A 17,133-nucleotide genomic window follows, 5' to 3' on the forward strand; every position below is an offset into this window, starting at 1 on the left:
GACTTTCATATTTTGAGCACTGTTATGTGTGCCATCTTTGTCTGCTTTGAGCAAATTGCACTTGAGCTAAAAGTTTAAAGGATTTTATTGGGTATTCTTTCAGCGAAAATTGATTCTTTGCTAGCTGTCTTTGCTTAGCTTTGATCCTCCGATGTTACATCTTTTGAGTCTGTAGTCGTGTGCGGTGTGAGAGATTCTGCTGAGCCGGGCCCCGCGGGTCCGGTGGCGCTGACCGCCCTGCTTTCTGGTTTCTGCCCCAGGAGGACGAGGTGGAGGTGGACTCCCACACCATGGTGAAGACGGGCTCCGAGGGCGCGGGCACCATGCGGGCAACGGGCACCATGAGCGACGGGGCGCAGACCATGATCGAGCACAACAGCACCATGCTGGAGTCCGACCTGGGCACAATGGTGATCAACAGCGATGACGAGGAGGAGGACGGCACCATGAAGAGTGAGTCCGCCCCACTGCGCCTGTTCAGGCCTCGGCAGCGCCGGCCGGCCGCCCACAGTAAACTGCAGTCAGATGGGTACTGGGCCCACTCTGTTCTGTGGTCTGGACTCCAGTCGTGTACAGTTCTCAGCTTTTTGTATCTGGTAGACTTAAGTGCATCGTTCTTAACCACAGACGAATAGATCCAGACCACATGTTAAAGACAGCATTCCCATGCAAAGTCTAAATCAAATACATCATATTAATGATCACCAATCGGAAAGAAAGGCAGTGGTTTTCAGTACCGCTCATTGTCTTCAGGTTTCTGGGTTGGAAAGAAACATTTCTTTCATTTATAACGAGGTCCCAGTTCATGTTCTGATTGCCAAGCAGTCTTGCACACTGAAACCAAAATGGACCTTTTTTGTAAAAAAAATGGCTATTTAAATGAGGATCCATTTGGGTCGTCCTAGTCCCGCACTTTTTTTTCTTTCTTCCTTCATTCCCCGACATCTTAAAAAAAAAGATGCTTTTCAGTGTGAATCACACGCATTTCTGCCTGTGGTTTCCAGAGGTTGTGGCATATTACTGTTAAATAAATTTTGGAGGCTCATCCAGCGTGTGCTGCCTTCTGGACGCCTTTAATGGTGTCAGAAGGATCTATTACTTTAGGCCATGAAATTGAATGAAGAAAACACAGCACCATTTATGACACCTGTCTGCTCCTGGTGCTTAGCTTTTAAGACTGTATTGTGAGATCAAGTTTTGCAGGTTTGCTTTGAAAGGAATTGCTTCTTTTTAAATGGTTTTTTGGAGTTTAGCCAGATCTCTATGGTAGAAGAAGCATTGTTTTTATGTGCTACCCACATCTTCTGACAGACGTCTGTTTACAGGTTGGATCTCAGATCCGTCTCTTTTTTTTTTTGACCCAGTAAGGTATAATTTGCATCCAGACAAGGGCAAAGACAGTGGTTCAGATTTTGGCTTATAATACCCTTCATTATACTTTGCTTACTGTAGTGTTAAAATTTTGGGTTAAGTGGTAAGGCTTTTGATAATGTGGGGGGTGGGAAGGTTATCACCCTTGTCAAGATTCCCGTTGCCACATCCTGGTCAGAAACAGCAGAACTGCAACAGAAAAAACACTGGACTGGTTTGACTGCTCTATTTTTTACCTTAATTTTAAAAAAACATTCAAGCCTTGAAAACACTCATATTCCCTTATCTCATTAGACTGCAAGTGTTGTACTCTCCAGGAAGAAGAGTCGTTTAGGCTGATCTGGGTGGCGGACTGCAGGAGGGTACGCATAGTCACCTTGCTGCAGTTACGCGACTCTACCACTAGGTGGGAGTGTCGCATTACTGCGTGCCTTCTCACTTTGCAGAGCTGGCTGTTATAACTACAACAGTAATCGGTATAGTCTGACAAACATAAATACAGCATTTTGGCATTGCAGGCCGTTTGTCACTCTAACTGTAAGCAATATTGAAGCAGAGGTGTATTTAAAATTAGAAAGATGCACAGCACTTCAATAAATCGACACCTGAAACAAGTGTTTTCTTTAGACCCCGAGTTAAAGAATTCCAAAATATAACTCTGAGCAGTAGGATGGCAGGGCTGCACGCACAAGATCGTTTTACTGGAAATAAAAAAATGTCCTCCTCTGAAGTCGCCACATAATGTTGAGAGCGGTTTCATTTGCTGGGGCTCTGAGGCAGTTGAGGTTTTTGATTGCTGTCCTGAGGCCAGGGTGAGCTCTGCGCCTCCGAGATGGCAAGTTCCATGTCAAGCGTCTGAGAAACGACACCATGCTCATCTGCCATGAGATCCCCAACTCCCGAAACACAGGTCTGTGAAGAGAAGTACTTCCTTCAGCATGGTGTTGTCTGTTCCCCATCCTTTCCACACTAATACCCAGGCAAATGTGGCACCTGTGGTCAATGCTTACATAGCAGTGCTAAGAAACCAAGCTCTCCCTTTCCACAGGGCCTATATAGTCCCAGAATACAAGGCCCAGTTGAAATCTGCTACGCATTGCTGCTGCACAAAGATTCTGGAGCAGCGGCTTCACAGGGTGTGAAACCTAGCAGGTGGTGCCATGCTTCCCTCCGTGGGGCGGAGAGGTGGCTCTGTGGCTCAGGATCTGCGCCTGTGGCTGGAAGGTTGCCGGTTCGAATCCCGCGGCCGGCAGAGGAATCCTACTCCGTTGGGCCCCTGAGCAAGGCCCTTAACCCCAGCTGCTCCAGGGGCGCCGTATAAATGGCTGACCCTGCGCTCTGACCCCAGGCTTCTCTCTCCCCGTCTGTGTACCTGTGTGTCTCACGGAAAGACAAATTCCTGATGCAAGAAATTGTATAGGGCTAATAAAGTGATCTTATCTTATTCCAACACTGGATGAATCCTGTGAATGTTTTCTCAGTTATCGTTACTTCCAGACGAAGGGTTAAGGGCTAGTTCAGTATTGAGTTACCATGAACATATTGTCGTTCAGTCATGCTAGATTCCTACCTTGCACCCTCACATTCAGCCATGAGGCAGAAGTCTGAGGTTTTTCTCTGGAACAGCTCAAGCATGGAAGACAGAAAATTGTTTACTGTCCCTTTAAGGTGTGAAAATGTGATAAAACCAAGCCCGCCTTCACTTGTTAATTATTTCATAAAGCAGGACGAAAATAGGTCTGGAGGAGATAGTGTACTAGCTGGAATGAAAAAAAAGGAAAGCACTCAAGAGCTGCAATATTTCTTGTGTGAGCTGTGCAGGAAAGTGTGCTCTGGCAATTTGTGGCTTACGACCTGATTTTATCTGGGTTTTTTTTTGCTGGCGCGAAGTGACATAGCATGCGAAATAAAGTCTATTGCTGTTGTTTCCATGTGCATTTTCAGGTATAAAAATCAAGCAGCAGGCAGTTCAGAGATATTCCTATACATTAACTGTTACACCAAGCTCAGGGCTCCCCATGTCAGTCCGCTGGAGATGAAACTTCTCTCGACTGTTGCTTGCTTTATTTCATTAAATAAATTATTAATCCGCTTGGCGGCCATGTACAGCTCACAATCTTAATTTATAAGTCTATATTCTATAGATATTCTATAGTTCTTATAGTTACCCTTTAGACTATGTACAGTAAACTGCAGTCAGATGGGTACTGGGCCCACTCTGTTCTGTGGTCTGGACTCCAGTCGTGTACAGTTCTCAGCTTTTTGTATCTGGTAGACTTAAGTGCATCGTTCTTAACCACAGACGAATAGATCCAGACCACATGTTAAAGACAGCATTCCCGTGTGAAGCCTAAATCAAATACATCATATTAATGATCACCAATCTGAAAGAAAGGCAGTGGTTTTCAGCACTGCTCGTCTTAAGGTTTCTGGGTTGGAAAGAAACATTTCTTTCATAAATAACGAGGTCCCAGTTCATGCTTTGTTTGCCAGGCAGTCTTGCACCAAAATGGACCTTTTGTGTGTGTAAAAAAAAAAAAGACTTTTTAAATGAGGATCCGTTTGGGTGACTAAAAGTCTCTGGGGAAAAAAAAAAGTTGCAGATAGGAGCAAATTATCACTCATCCTAAAGCTGACTTGGGACCTTAAAATCCAGCACTGAGCATAAACAATGTCTTAAGTAGTGAGGGAATGCTAACCCTAACCCTAGCTGGGGTTTTAACTGAGTAGTTCCACAATCTGTCTCTGAAGCCCTCCAGTCGTTAGATTTGGAAATGGCTCAGTTCCGGGATACAATTACTGAACGGTGCAGTATGCAGCATAAGTGGCCAAAAGTCTCCGAAAACAAAAGTTCCAGGTAGGAGCAAATGATCATTTCTGTCTGAAAGTGGTTATTCCCAAGCCAGCATGTAAGGTATACTGTAGCCACTTTTTCAAGATCAGCTTTAGTTTGCCAGGGTTTTCTTTATTACTGTTTGTTAATATTTTTCACACAGGACACCCTGCAGAAATGAGAGGCACTCATCATGTAAGCAGGGGGGGGAGGGTCCTGACTGGCTCAACCTGTAAAGTACAGGTAGAGCTCTGTGACCCAGGTGTCCTGGGTTCGAGCCAAGGTCTTGTCACTAGCTGAGGGTGGCCTCACTCAAGTGGTTCTGCACTCAAGCACTTAGGGCTGGGATCAGTGCTATTAAAAACCAGGAAGTGGCTCGCTGTATGATTAAGCAGAGTGTTTTCTCCTTGGAATAATCGCTTGGTTTTACACGTTTCAACATATGTGTTGCAGTGTGAATGTATTTGGCTTCTATTTCCAAACAGATTAGTCTGCCAGCTTTTTTTTTTCCCCACTACAGCCTTCATTTTTCCTTTTGTGTAATTCTTCTCTCTGTTTTTGGATTTGTTTTACAGCTCTTTTGGTTATTTTTTAATGACTTCTTTCACTGCAGCTTTGCAAGTAGTAACGCAATTAAAGGGTTTGCAATGGCAGAGTGTCAGAGACTTAACAGTCAGTGATCTGCTCTCCAATTGTGAGACATCTTGATACAGGTGTGTCATCTTGAAAAGTAAAAAAACATTAATCTGTCCTGTACGATTCATGCTCAGATGGTGCTGTCTGGATCCTGCTTAGTGCGTAGTACTGAATGCACAAAGCTGCCTGCTGCAGGACTCTATAGTGCTGGGAAGGCAGTTACTTAAGAGTGTTCTCAAAGACTATGTGAATAAAACAGCTCTTTTAACGAGTGCATTTCCCTTTAATGCCAGCAAGATTCTGGCTGCCTGATCCAAATTCTTAAGCTGTCCTGGATTTCTGCCACCTGTAAATTTGGAGATGTTGGTAAAACAGTCCAGATTACTGTTTTAATAGTAGCGGCTTTATTTCAGAAATGCCAGAGGTGACATCCTAATATAGAGAACATAAATGTTTGGATATTAACACACCGAAAGGCATTTAGGGTGAGATTACCACCAGTCACTGCTTTCAGCATCTACTGCAAAGGCATATGGAATGAGCTGCTGTCCTTGACCTTGCTTCCTCTGTGGGCTGGTGTAGATGTGGAGCTGTGTGTTAATTTTGTACTTGTGAGCTTTTTTATGTACTGTACTTCTTTTACTGGATGCACAAATAGAAAGCAGGTATGACTAGACTGTATGAAACCTTTTTTTTATAGTATACCCCTTGCATTATCAGATTCATGTTATTTATAAAAGGTTATATGAGGAGCTAGGTATGTTATGGTCTTGCAGTGGTTTGTTGTTTCTAGTATAAAGATTTTGGCATTTCTAATTTGCAGCTTTCTAAAGATGCCTGATTATAGTTAAAATAATATTAGGATTTATTACTATTCATGAACCAGATGAAAAATCATTTTTCTAATGAGTTATTTGCAGTGGCTTGCGCCATTAGTGTACTGAAAATAAAATGGTAAATTAAATGAAACAAGCAATCGGTCAATTAATCAAATATAAAGAAAAGGAGATGGCAGAAACGCTTTAATCCCACAGCTGAAAACGCCCTCAGATATGAAGGTGGATAGTTTTGCCTTACTCCGCAGATTGTTCTGGTCACTGGCAGCACCAAATTGAAATGACTTGCACACTTGCACAAAGTTGATAGTGGCTCTTGGGAGCATGAGTTTGATGAAAGTAGTACATCTTAAATTGGAGAATGGAACCGAGGACTCTTCTGCCCAAGGTCGACAGCTGACTCAGGCCTCTCGCAGACTCAATTGTGTGCAGCCCTGCTTCCAGTGGCTGTAGAGCACTACCCTGGGAGTGTCCTCCTGTTCACATGTGGATAAGATTTGCTGTCAGCCTGGAGATGCTGCTTTGTTTGCATTTTCTCTCACTGTTTGAAAAACTATACTAAGAGAATCACTGGATGGCTTGAAACCAGCTTGTCATGAGATTCCTGCTCACTCAGGGGCTTTGTAGTAGAGCATCCTATCAGCAATCCTCTGTGCCCTTCCTTTCGCTGTCTGTTGTTCAACAGGTGGGTGATTGTTACATAGCCTCATTACTGTCTTCACACTGATGGGTTATTAAATGTTGTGGAAACCATCTTTTTCATGTGAGTGTGTGCGCGTTTGTAATTTAATATTATTAATCAGCTGTGATGATGAGATACACAGGTGATGTCTGAAGCATTATTAATGGAACATTGAACTCCTAGATTTTAGGCTTTTTTTTTTGCTGTGTATTTTCTTTTGAAGGGAGTAAGCTGGAGTTTCAGACGCTGGATACTCACAGCCATGCAGATTGCTACGTACTGTAGCACGAGTGCAAGTGAAATGAAGATGGATAGCAGTCACCTCTGTGCCTATATGCACATGACTGTGAACTACATTTACTATTTAACAGTAGGTAAATTAAAAAGCTGTCTCTTTTCATTTAGGCTTTGCAGTCAGCATAGCTTCAAATCCTTTTAAGTGCTTCAGTGTGTGATTTTAACTTCACCACTTTTTTTTCCAGCAACCTTAATTGCCAGCCGTACGTCTTGTCATTCTGATCCCCTGAAATCTTGGTCTGTATTTTTTGCCATCATTATTTGTGACACTATATCGGTCACTGACATTTTATGAAGTCTTTGCACATGGTGTTATGAAATTGATTAGACGATCCTAACGTTTTTTGAAAAGCACAGGTCGCATCACACATGGCGCGTTGAGATGTATTAGATTTCTCAAGGGCTTCTCTGGGAGGCAGAGGTTGTGTATCAATGTGTTGTTTTCCATTCTGTGCTAATTGGGCTTCAGATCTGCTGTGAAAGAGAGCTTTGATATTCTCCATCACCCTGATCTCCCGCTGGAACACTTGGAGCACACATTTCTCTCCCCGGCATGCATTGGGGTGTTTGAGGATAATTGAACACACAGAAATGTCCCAGGTTAACCCCAGCAAGATCTCAAATTGAGCTGACTGTGGGTTTTAGTCTGAATGCAGAAGTGGTAAGTTCCTTTGTGCTAAATGGTTTGTAGGGAATGTGCAATGCTTGGCATTTTATTTAAGAGCAGTGGCTCTGTGGCTGGACGAAAGGGTGGGAACACTGAAGGTAATACCTGGGAGATGTTCAGTTTGTCTGATGAGCTGAGATGCGCAAAGTAGTGCAAAATAGGTGCCAATTTGTGGAAATGGGGAGACACTTTTTTGGATATTTATCAGTTGCATACTCCTACACTGTTAAGCTGGAAAAATGAAATGTGATGATCCCTTTTGCACATGCTTGGAATTAAGTCACAATCTATAGAGTTTGAATCGGATCACAAATGTACGAGAGTGTCTGTACTCTTCAAATTACTTTAAATAAGAACTTCTGAAATAGTTTGTTTGAACAGTAGTGTAATATCTACACACAGGCAGGGCATACGGTCTCTCATACTCCGTAATGTTTTCTGGACATGCTGTGGCCATGTGCAGTCATGATGGAACTAATTTGCCCTAAATTAAGAAATTATACTTATTCTTAGGACCAAATTAGAGCGTGTCATTTGCAAGCTGCCTGTAGTAGATTTAAAAAAGAAAGCAATATTTTCCAATTATTCAAATTCATTGAGGTTATCTGCAAATGGGAAAAATAGATTTAAATAAAAATGTCTGTTTCTATCCTCCTGCCAGCGCCCCCCTGTCCTGTTTTATTGTTCTTAGAATAATTTTTTGGGGTACATTTCAATCTTCAGACCATGTCTCTAATTTGTTTTTAACAAAATCCATTAATTGATCTATTTTTTTTATTTTCTTTGCTTGTTTCTGCTGCTGTTTGTAGTTTTGAACAAGGTGTTTTTTTTTCTCCTGCAGGAAATGCTACTTCACAGCAAGCACAAAGACCGTCCTTCATGGATTACTTTGACAAGCAGGATTCGAAAAACATAGCTAATGAAAACTGCAACCAGAACAAGCAGGAGCCATACCATTTAGCCAAGAATGCCTTCCCAGATAATTGGAAAGTGCCACAGGACGGAGACTTTGACTTCGTAAGTACCAGGCTTTTGCGATCACCGTTATTGCACTTGTGTTGCACTGAAATTCATCCCCTTTGTGCGTGTCTGTGCCATTGTTTAACCTTGTGAAAAAACCTGTTATACTGTGAAACAAGATTTTTTTTTTTAGTCTTATTCTTAAATGTACATGCACGTTCTTGGGAGAATGTCGTGTGTTACAGCATTTTCACTGGCACTGTGGATATACAGTACAGTACATAGTCTGCGTCTTGACTTTTTTTACCTTAGTTAACTTTAACAAGGGCTCTTTGGCTAAGGAGAAATTATAGAACTGTTCGTACCTTTGTTTTCGAGTTCAACTCTTAGTGGGCACAGCAAAAGGTGGGATTCTGATTTAAAACACAAAAGGTTATAAATGACAGAAGGACACTCAGATGGAAAGCGCACTTTTTCTTTGATTTGTGTATTAACTAAAGCTTCAGAAAATAACTTGTGGGCTGCGAGTGTTCTGACAGTCAGCATGAATGTGTCAACAGTCCTAGCCTTCGCTTCTCTCGGCAAATAATTGGTTCATAAAGCAATGCGGCGCACTCTGTGGTATACTGGTTTATAGCTGCTGTTGTCCGGGTTGAACTGTGATTCAGTGTGCAAAAGGAAGGACAGCAGCTGGAGGAAAGAGCAGAGAGAAGTTGGATTTATTGTCCGTGGTCTTGGTGCAATCTTCTGGTTTTGGTATGAATTATTATAAATCATTTCTAAGGGAATTTTTTTTACTTTTATGCATTTTATCTGTCCTTCTAAGGGAAAGAAGCTGCGTAAGAATAATGTCATATTACTACATTAGTTATTTTTGCACTACTTTACAAGTACTGTGCTTGGCCAGATGTCACAGAATTTTACACATGAAGTGGTGTCCTGTCATTTCCTCCACCTTCCCTGTATTCCTGTGTGACAAAGTCTCAGCTTCTCGCATTTTTAATGTTCAGTGCAGAATTTATACACTTGTTTAGAAGTCCACCCTATAAATACCAGAAATGATTAAGTATTTAATTTATTATATTTCTAAATTATATTAACAGTTGAATGCTTAAATGTGTCAAAATGACGTGTAAAAGAACATTTAATGATATTGTACAGTATGTACTATGTTTGGTCCAGAGCAGCAATATCTTTTTTATAACAATTTTATACAATTTCAACTTAACTTCACTTGATTTAAAATTTCACTTTAAACTGTATAATCTAACATTTTGTTTGCATTTTTATTGTTTCCCTACAATGTTTAGAAGATATTAATGTCAGCAGAAACACCTAAGTCTTTCTAGTTTATTTCTAATAACTGTTCTTGATATCGGAACATCAGTAAGTTTTACTTCCATTATAATTACTTGGTTCGGGGTTTATCAACCTTGTGTGGATGGGTTATTTCATTAATTCTCCAGCCAATGGATATTATCTCAGTCTTGAGTGACTGAAGAGTTACAGTTGGAAGAATATCATCATCCTCTGGAGATTAAGAGCTTCAAGAACCTCTTCTGCCCCTTGTATGCTAAGGTATTATTTGATATAAAACGTCCTAAGGGATATCTACAGTTTCTTCCTGGTGAGGACCTGAGATAAGCAAGTATTAAATACAGTACATCAGACATTTCTCATGTTTCCCTTTCATTGTCTTAGTTTAACATGTATTCTCCGAGACATTGCTTCATCTTTTATTATTATTGTTATTATTGTTCTGCTTGTTTTAACACTGATAAAACATTTAGTCTAGAAACCTTTGCAGTATGGCCTTTCAGATGTTTTTATACATGTCCTTTGCAGTTCATTATATTCATGTTCTAGTATTTTTTAAATCATTTTAAGAAGTGCTTTCATTTCCCATCGGTTTGTCTTGGTCGATGGAACCATCTGCGATTCTGCTTTACAGCCTCTGATTTACTCTCGTGATGAATGTTTTGTGTTTTACGCAGAATGTTCTTTAGCTGTTGCCATCCATTCGGTAATGATTCTGTATCCAACCTATCCCATCTACCCTTAAGCTCGGTCTCGTTCCTTTGTAGTGTATAATAATAATAATAATAATAATAATAATAATAATAATAATATTAATAATAACAGCAACATCTAGATGTTGTCAGTGGGGAGGAGCACAGAGTGATGAAGCCTGGGATTTTTAATAAACCACCGAGATCCTCAGTTTCACCTCTCATCTGAAAGACAGTGTATTTTGTAAACCTTTTTACCTGTTTTGGTTAATGGTTCTCTTTAAGGTTTGAGAAGGCATCCGTGAGTCAGGTCATAGAGGCTTGCTAACAATGCTTTTGGTTGGTTTTCCCCATTTTAATAGTCCTGTTGGTATCAGTCATGTACCTACAGTAAATAAAGCCTTCATCTTCGTAGTCCGTGTTTTCGGAAGACCTGATACTTTCAGCATGTGGAGCTGGGATTTCGTCTGACAGCCTGATCAGCCATGCGAGACCAGTTTTGTTTAACAACTACCTTCCAAGTAACCCAAAGTGTAAGGAAAAGGGTTTTACTCTTTTATTGTAAAATTTAATGCAGTATTGTGATTGAATATTTGATTCTAATGGCATGCCTACCGGACTTGCAGCAATTGGCACTCGGAGATTGGGATTAAATTCTTCTGAATGTCTGGCCTGAAGCAGTGATTCTGTTGGGTTAACTAAAGATAAAACAGTACATCTCCACGTGAGACTGCTTTATTTTCTACCAGTAAGCTGCTGCCGTTAAGAAAGCAGCACTTCATATCTAATAATTTTTTTTTCAGCTCCGTCTGGTTTTCTGCCTCTGCTCTTCAAATTCATTTGTCATCCTGGCTTGGGTTTTAAGTGGAATCGTCCTCTCTCAGACAGTGACTCCTGCGTTGAATATTAAAAGGTTCGCCATTTTAATTAAGTGAAGGCGGACCGTAGAAAGGACGTCTCTTCCCAAGGAGAAAAGTGAGATAATTGCTGGTTTTGAAGGATGCACATTACCTCGGTTGTAGTAACTTGTTCATTTCTCTCAGAGAACAAAAATGGCCATGAGAAGCCCTTTTCATTATCCCTGGCGTACAGATCCAGCAGTTTTAATATAACCCCTGTCAAACACCTCGTTTTACTGTAGGAGAACATTCCACTTTAGAAATGAAACTGTCAGTGTTGTGTCTAAGCGTGCCTCAGGAAAGGATAACAGATTATTTTTGGTACACATATATATCGTGTTGGCATGGTGGTGCGGTGAGTAATATTGCTGCTTCTCTGTGCTGGGGCCCTGGGTTCAGTTCTGGATCGGAGGTGCTGTCTGTGTGGAGCTTGTATGTTCCCCCCATGTTTGTGTGGGTTTCCGCCAGGTGTCCAGTGACATGCTGGTCGTTTAATTGGCTGCTGAGAAAAGTGGTCCTGGTGCGAGTGTGTGCATGTCGGTGCCCGTCTGCCCTGTGATGGACTGGCGTCCCGTCCAGGGTGTACCCCTCCGTGCTCCCGTTGCTAGGAAGATAGGTTCCAGCTCGCCCAGCACCCTGCACTGGGTTGTATGTATGTGGGAAGTAAAGAAACTGTATGAAGCAGTTAGAAAATGAAAAGACAGATGTAGTACAGAAGAAATATTTTTCAAAAAACGGTGCTACAGTACATGTACAGTGGGGGTGGCATAGTGTAGTGCATTAGTGAGTGGCTCCCTAAGACCCACCCCTGTTGTAGAAAGTCATGTATGCGACATATAAAACAGGGACAACCTAAAAGATAATGTCCTTGATACTGCTTCGGCACTGCATGTTTTCCGAGAGAGACAATCAAGAAGTAAAACATGCTGGTTTTAGGCTCTCCTGTTGAAAAGCCTCTTGGCCCCTGCTGCTCATTTTCTTTCTTTCTGAGATTTTTACAGGTCAGAACCTTAGCGGTGAAGTGGAGTGTATCTTTTCTTTTCTTCCTTTCAACCCTGAAATAAATGTGAATGCCTTGTGCGTGCCAAATTCCATTTCCTTTGTGGTAACTAGGTGCTTTTATAGAGGGTAAAGAACAGCGAGAGATGGTATTTAAAGCAGACAGATTCAATTATCTCATCTAAGTCAAATTTAAAAAGGCCCCTGAGGACGCATCCAGGAAGATAAGGCATAGAAATGATATCTTAAACTTTTAACCTGTTTTCATAGCACAGAAGTGAATTAACAAAAACGGTCGCTGGTATGAGTGGAATTAGTTTAGTGACTGTAGAGAAATGGCAAGTAAAGAGAAAGTGACATATTGTGTTGTTACGTAGTTTCTTTTGTCTTAAGGTCTAGGATCCGTAGCCCTGGTCTTGCAGAGTTAGCGTTTTCTGTTATAGGTGCATCAGAGCTCTGAATGACTCAACTTAAAACGGAGAAAGTCAAGGAATAATATTATGCAACTTTGCAGAATGTGAGAATTCTTATAAATGCCAGAATATGAAGCTGATTCAATCTAACAAGCAAATGGATATGCAGTGTATGAATTCTTGCCATTAGGTTTTTAAATTAATATAACAACAACCTCTTAGCCTTACTACAGACTCCTCCAGCTCTCTGCAGTGATGTTTGTATTCATTGCGCGGGAGTCCAGACTTGTTGGTTACTATGGGGATTTAAGAAAGTATATGCCCAAGTGCAATGAATATATTAAATGAACTTGATTGCTAACTTATATAAAGTTGTGTGTGTTGGCAGGGCAGATTACCAACGCCCAGCATTTCAATGTCATCTATACGATCTCTGAAAATGATTTGTTTTAAGTGGGGGTGTCTTATGTCAACCAAGCCTAATGCTAGAAAGTTCCCTGGCTGTGGAATTCAAGTGTGGTCCTTGGTGTGGGTTGTAGACATTTGTATTTTCGGCCTGGTTCTCATAATGACTTCAGTAACTAGGAACGTTCAGCCAGAAGTTCTAGAATGGGTCTAAATGGAATACGGATACGGAGCTTCTTGGGGTTTTGGGGGTTTGAAATGTGGGTTCTCTTTTCAGGAGCATTTCCCTGTTCTCTTTTACAGAAGAAAATCAAAATCAATTCTATTTCTGTGCAGCCCTGCTCAGTTGTATAACAATTAGTGGGAGTGAAGCTGTGTAAAAGGTGCCAGTGGTATCACGATTTAATGATGTTCCAGCTCAGAACTGTAGGAATCAAGCCACGAGTTTAAAATTAAAAATAATTTCAGGGTTATTGATTTTACCGCAGAATTCAATTTGTGTTTTATGTGTGGTATTGATGATCATATTTATATGAAGGAACGAGTAATAGGTTTATTCCATGCTGAAAAAAAAGAAGAAAGAGAACACAACGTTTCGGCCGTGGAGCCTTCTTCAGGTGTCAAGAAGGCTTGAAGGCTCAAAAATATGAGTCTTCATATTTTTATGAAGACTCAGGGACAGCGAATGACAGAAAATAACTAATGAAAGTACTAAACTGATAGCAGCAGAAATTACACGGATAAATCACTTTTCTAGTTGCATCATTTTCGCAATGTATGAAATTCACTCCTATTTTTCTTCAAACTAGTTGTCGAGGGTTAAAGTGCTGCTACAAATCATGCAAAGTGTGGAAATCTGTCTGCTGTAGCGACGCTTGAGGTGGATTTCAATTGAAACTGTTTATAACTTTTAGAAATGGCACAGGAGCTGCTTGAACAAATCACATTAAAGCTAGCCATTCTACATCACCTCACATCTCCCAAAGGCAAAATAATGACAGGCCTTAACATTCTAATGCAAAATGCTTTAGAAAACCCTTCAAAGACAAAAAAATGTACTTTTTCTCCCTGACAGCATGATTTTTAATTCCATGCTCATACTTCCATGCTGTTTTCTTCTTCATTGGACACATCAGTTTCCTTCTCCTTTGCTCATTATGTTAGTGACTTTAAGGAGTCCCTTGTGAACAATAAAATAAGACTCATTATAGATTTATGGGGATCTTTGCATTAAAGTTCATGTCTGCTACAGTACGTATATCATTACTTGCTGAGCTTTCAGCTTTCCAATCTGCTCCTCTCGCTGTATTTGATGTAGCCAGTATTGTTATATATCTTTAAGTCATTATTAATTATTGTTACTCTTTCAGTTATCGTTCTTATCAATCAAGTTAGCTGAGGAGCCGGTGTAGCCGACGGGAGAGGGGTCCGAGTGTGGAGTAGCCCTGTTCCGGGGGTTGGCTGCGAGCCGTGGTTGTTGGGTCGAGCAGTGAGAGTGCCAGTGGCATGCTGGGCACCTGCGCGCTGGCAGGATCCGGTCAGTCCGAGGGGCGAAACGCCGCGCCTTTCAGAGGGACGTGCGCAAGTGGCTCCCTCTCCCCTTTCTGTGGGATAGGCTTGCAGTGTTAAAGCCGATAATCAGCCGATTTATTTGTAGAGGCTCCATTTCCTGGGTGAAAAAGCGTGAATATTGGGCCTTTCCAAACACTAGAAGCAAATAAATAAAAAAAATTGTCAGCCTGAGCCAATTTGTTTTGTCACCTGCAAGGAAGCAGCTCATACAGTATATCCACCTTTTCTCTTCCATAATAAGACTGTTCCTTGCCCTTTTTTATCTCCCCCAGAACGCTTGTATTTATAAAAGGACTCCCACCACTGTAAATACAAGTGTCCATTCCCATCCGTCTCTTCTTTTCCATGGGAGCACAAAAGGAAAAAACAAATGATCAGACTGACAGAAGTTAAAAATTGATTGGATCCTAGCAATCCACAATTAAGTGTGGGAATGTTTTGATGTTTCACCCATTCTGCAACTGTTAGTTTCTTGCAATACTGCCCAATCCATATTTATTCATGTCCTGCCATTTTCTAGATTAATCGGCATGTAAAAAAATGCATTATTTAATATAGTTTTATGTGAATTTTTAAGGGTAGTTTTTTTTTCATAATTTGTGTAATGTACCACAATCTATTAATCTCACCTCTCCATGATAGAAGAAGGGAGCGTGTTGCTAAGAGTGGTATTATCTCATTACATGTTCAGATAATCTGTGAGAGACCTTAAGGTAGCTGAACTGCAAATTGTTACCTAGGGAACAGTACATACGATAATGCCTTTCCTTGTATTGCATACTGCAAAAAACAAAAACGTATGCCACAGCTCTTAAGATCTAAGGATTATGAGCCATACAGGGGTAAATTAGGAAACACTGATTGGGTGCTTGCTTTTTCTAAAGTTCGTGCTTGTCCTGTTACAGTTTGTCTATTAAAGTATGATTGATTGGGCATAAATGTCTAGTTGCTACAGAACTCCACTTGTATTGATTGATGGCTGACTGCCCAGTTCTACTTTGATCAGGTTCTGGGATCTTGCCACCCTCCCTGCAGGCTGATCATTGCATGACACCACAATCCATCGGGAATATCCCCGTGCTACTCGCGTAACAATGGCTAAAAGGTCAGATGTGAATGGGGCAGTTATGCTATGGATGCCTTACTTACCAGATCTGAGCTGCATGAAATATTTGTGGAAGGAGCTGATGTGGTTCTTGGCGTACCGGGCTTAGACACCCCTATCCAGGCTCTTACAAGAGGAATGGGACAGAATGCCACAAGACAGCATCTGCAAACTAGCGCAAAGCATGCGCCACTTGTGCACCAGCCTGTGTTGCTTCCAGTGTCGACTACACGGGCTGTTAGCTTGTCACTTGCACGCTAGACCCCTTGTGGGTCATCCCTGTTGATGTCAAATGTACAGTGATCTTTCTTGATAGGATTCGTGTAAGAACCCGGGCAAACATCTGCCCCTGTTAGGTGTCATGTTGTGATAAAGGAAATGTACAAACATGGTATCGCCTAGCACTGCTTGAATACATGGGGGAGAGAGGGAATTTAGGACAGTGAGAATTCACAGAACGGGGAAGACTGAGTCACATAGTTTGTCTTGGTTAGTAACTGATTGATCTTGTTACTTAACCTGCGGTACGCTATTGCAGTTAAGTCTCAGTGTAGTAGTTTTTTCTGTTGAAGAGACCTCATCAGGTCCTTGAAGGAGCTTTCTTGTGGATTCTTACGCCTACAAAGGAGCACCAGTTCCAGGAGACTGCTGAGTGTTTCCACCAGTAAATGAGTTCATTCGGAGCGCAGGAATGAGACCTGTAGTCCATTGCATTGCTGGTTTGAGCCCGGGCAAGGTCAGTACTGGATGGTTGGAGCTGGGTTTGCCACACAGCAGTGCCCCCAGTGATGGTACCGGGTGCCTGGGAGCTTGCAATGTTACCAGAGAGATAAAGCACCCGTTCTGCTGGTTGGCACTGCGAAAATCATGGCATGTGTGGTGGCAGCAGGCTGTCACAGGTGCTCCAGTAGGTCGCCGTTCTTCCCGTGCCGGTGTGCTGGTCTTAGCTGTCAGTCAAGTTGATTAACAGTTGGTGATTCCAGATTGAGAGCCACGATGAGTATTTAAAACAGGGGTGCATCCCTGGAGCGGGCGCAGTGGCTGGCGTTGCCACGTGCTGCGCTGGGGCCCCGGGTCCGATCCTGGACCTGGGCCGCTATCTGTGTGGAGTCTGTATGTTCTCCCCATGTTCGCACTGCGTTTTCGTCCCACCGTCCCAAAACATACTGGAAGGTGCGTTGGCCTCAGGTGCGAGTGTGTGTCCCGTTCAGGATGTATCCTATCTCGCACCCGTTGCTTGTCGGGTTAGGCTCCGGCTCCCCTGCAGCACTGATTTGGATGAAGCGTTGAGAAAGTGGACGAATGGATGCGTGCACCCCTATTTTATTTGGGGTTTCTATGGCAGTAGACCATAACCGTATTTTGCTCTAGTCAGTGATGGCGGTAGATCTGAATAGGCGGGAATGTGTTTTTAGGTTTCCGCCCTAACAACTCGTGAGTTCTCCAAGG

General features: G+C 41.9%; 1 protein-coding gene across 1 annotated transcript in view; it reads left to right on the forward strand.

Annotated features, from left to right (window-relative positions):
* Positions 1 to 17,133, forward strand: part of stk3 (serine/threonine kinase 3 (STE20 homolog, yeast)) — an 87,535-nt gene that overhangs the window by 44,799 nt on the left and 25,603 nt on the right. The window contains exons 9-10 of the mRNA XM_088929287.1: positions 261 to 453; positions 8,164 to 8,339. Of these exons, the coding sequence (XP_088785413.1) occupies positions 261 to 453; positions 8,164 to 8,339 (369 nt within the window). The remainder of the gene's footprint in view (positions 1 to 260; positions 454 to 8,163; positions 8,340 to 17,133) is intronic.

Source organism: Atractosteus spatula, chromosome 12 (assembly GCF_055471065.1).
Source record: "Atractosteus spatula isolate fAtrSpa1 chromosome 12, fAtrSpa1.hap1, whole genome shotgun sequence".
Lineage (NCBI taxonomy): Eukaryota > Metazoa > Chordata > Actinopteri > Semionotiformes > Lepisosteidae > Atractosteus > Atractosteus spatula.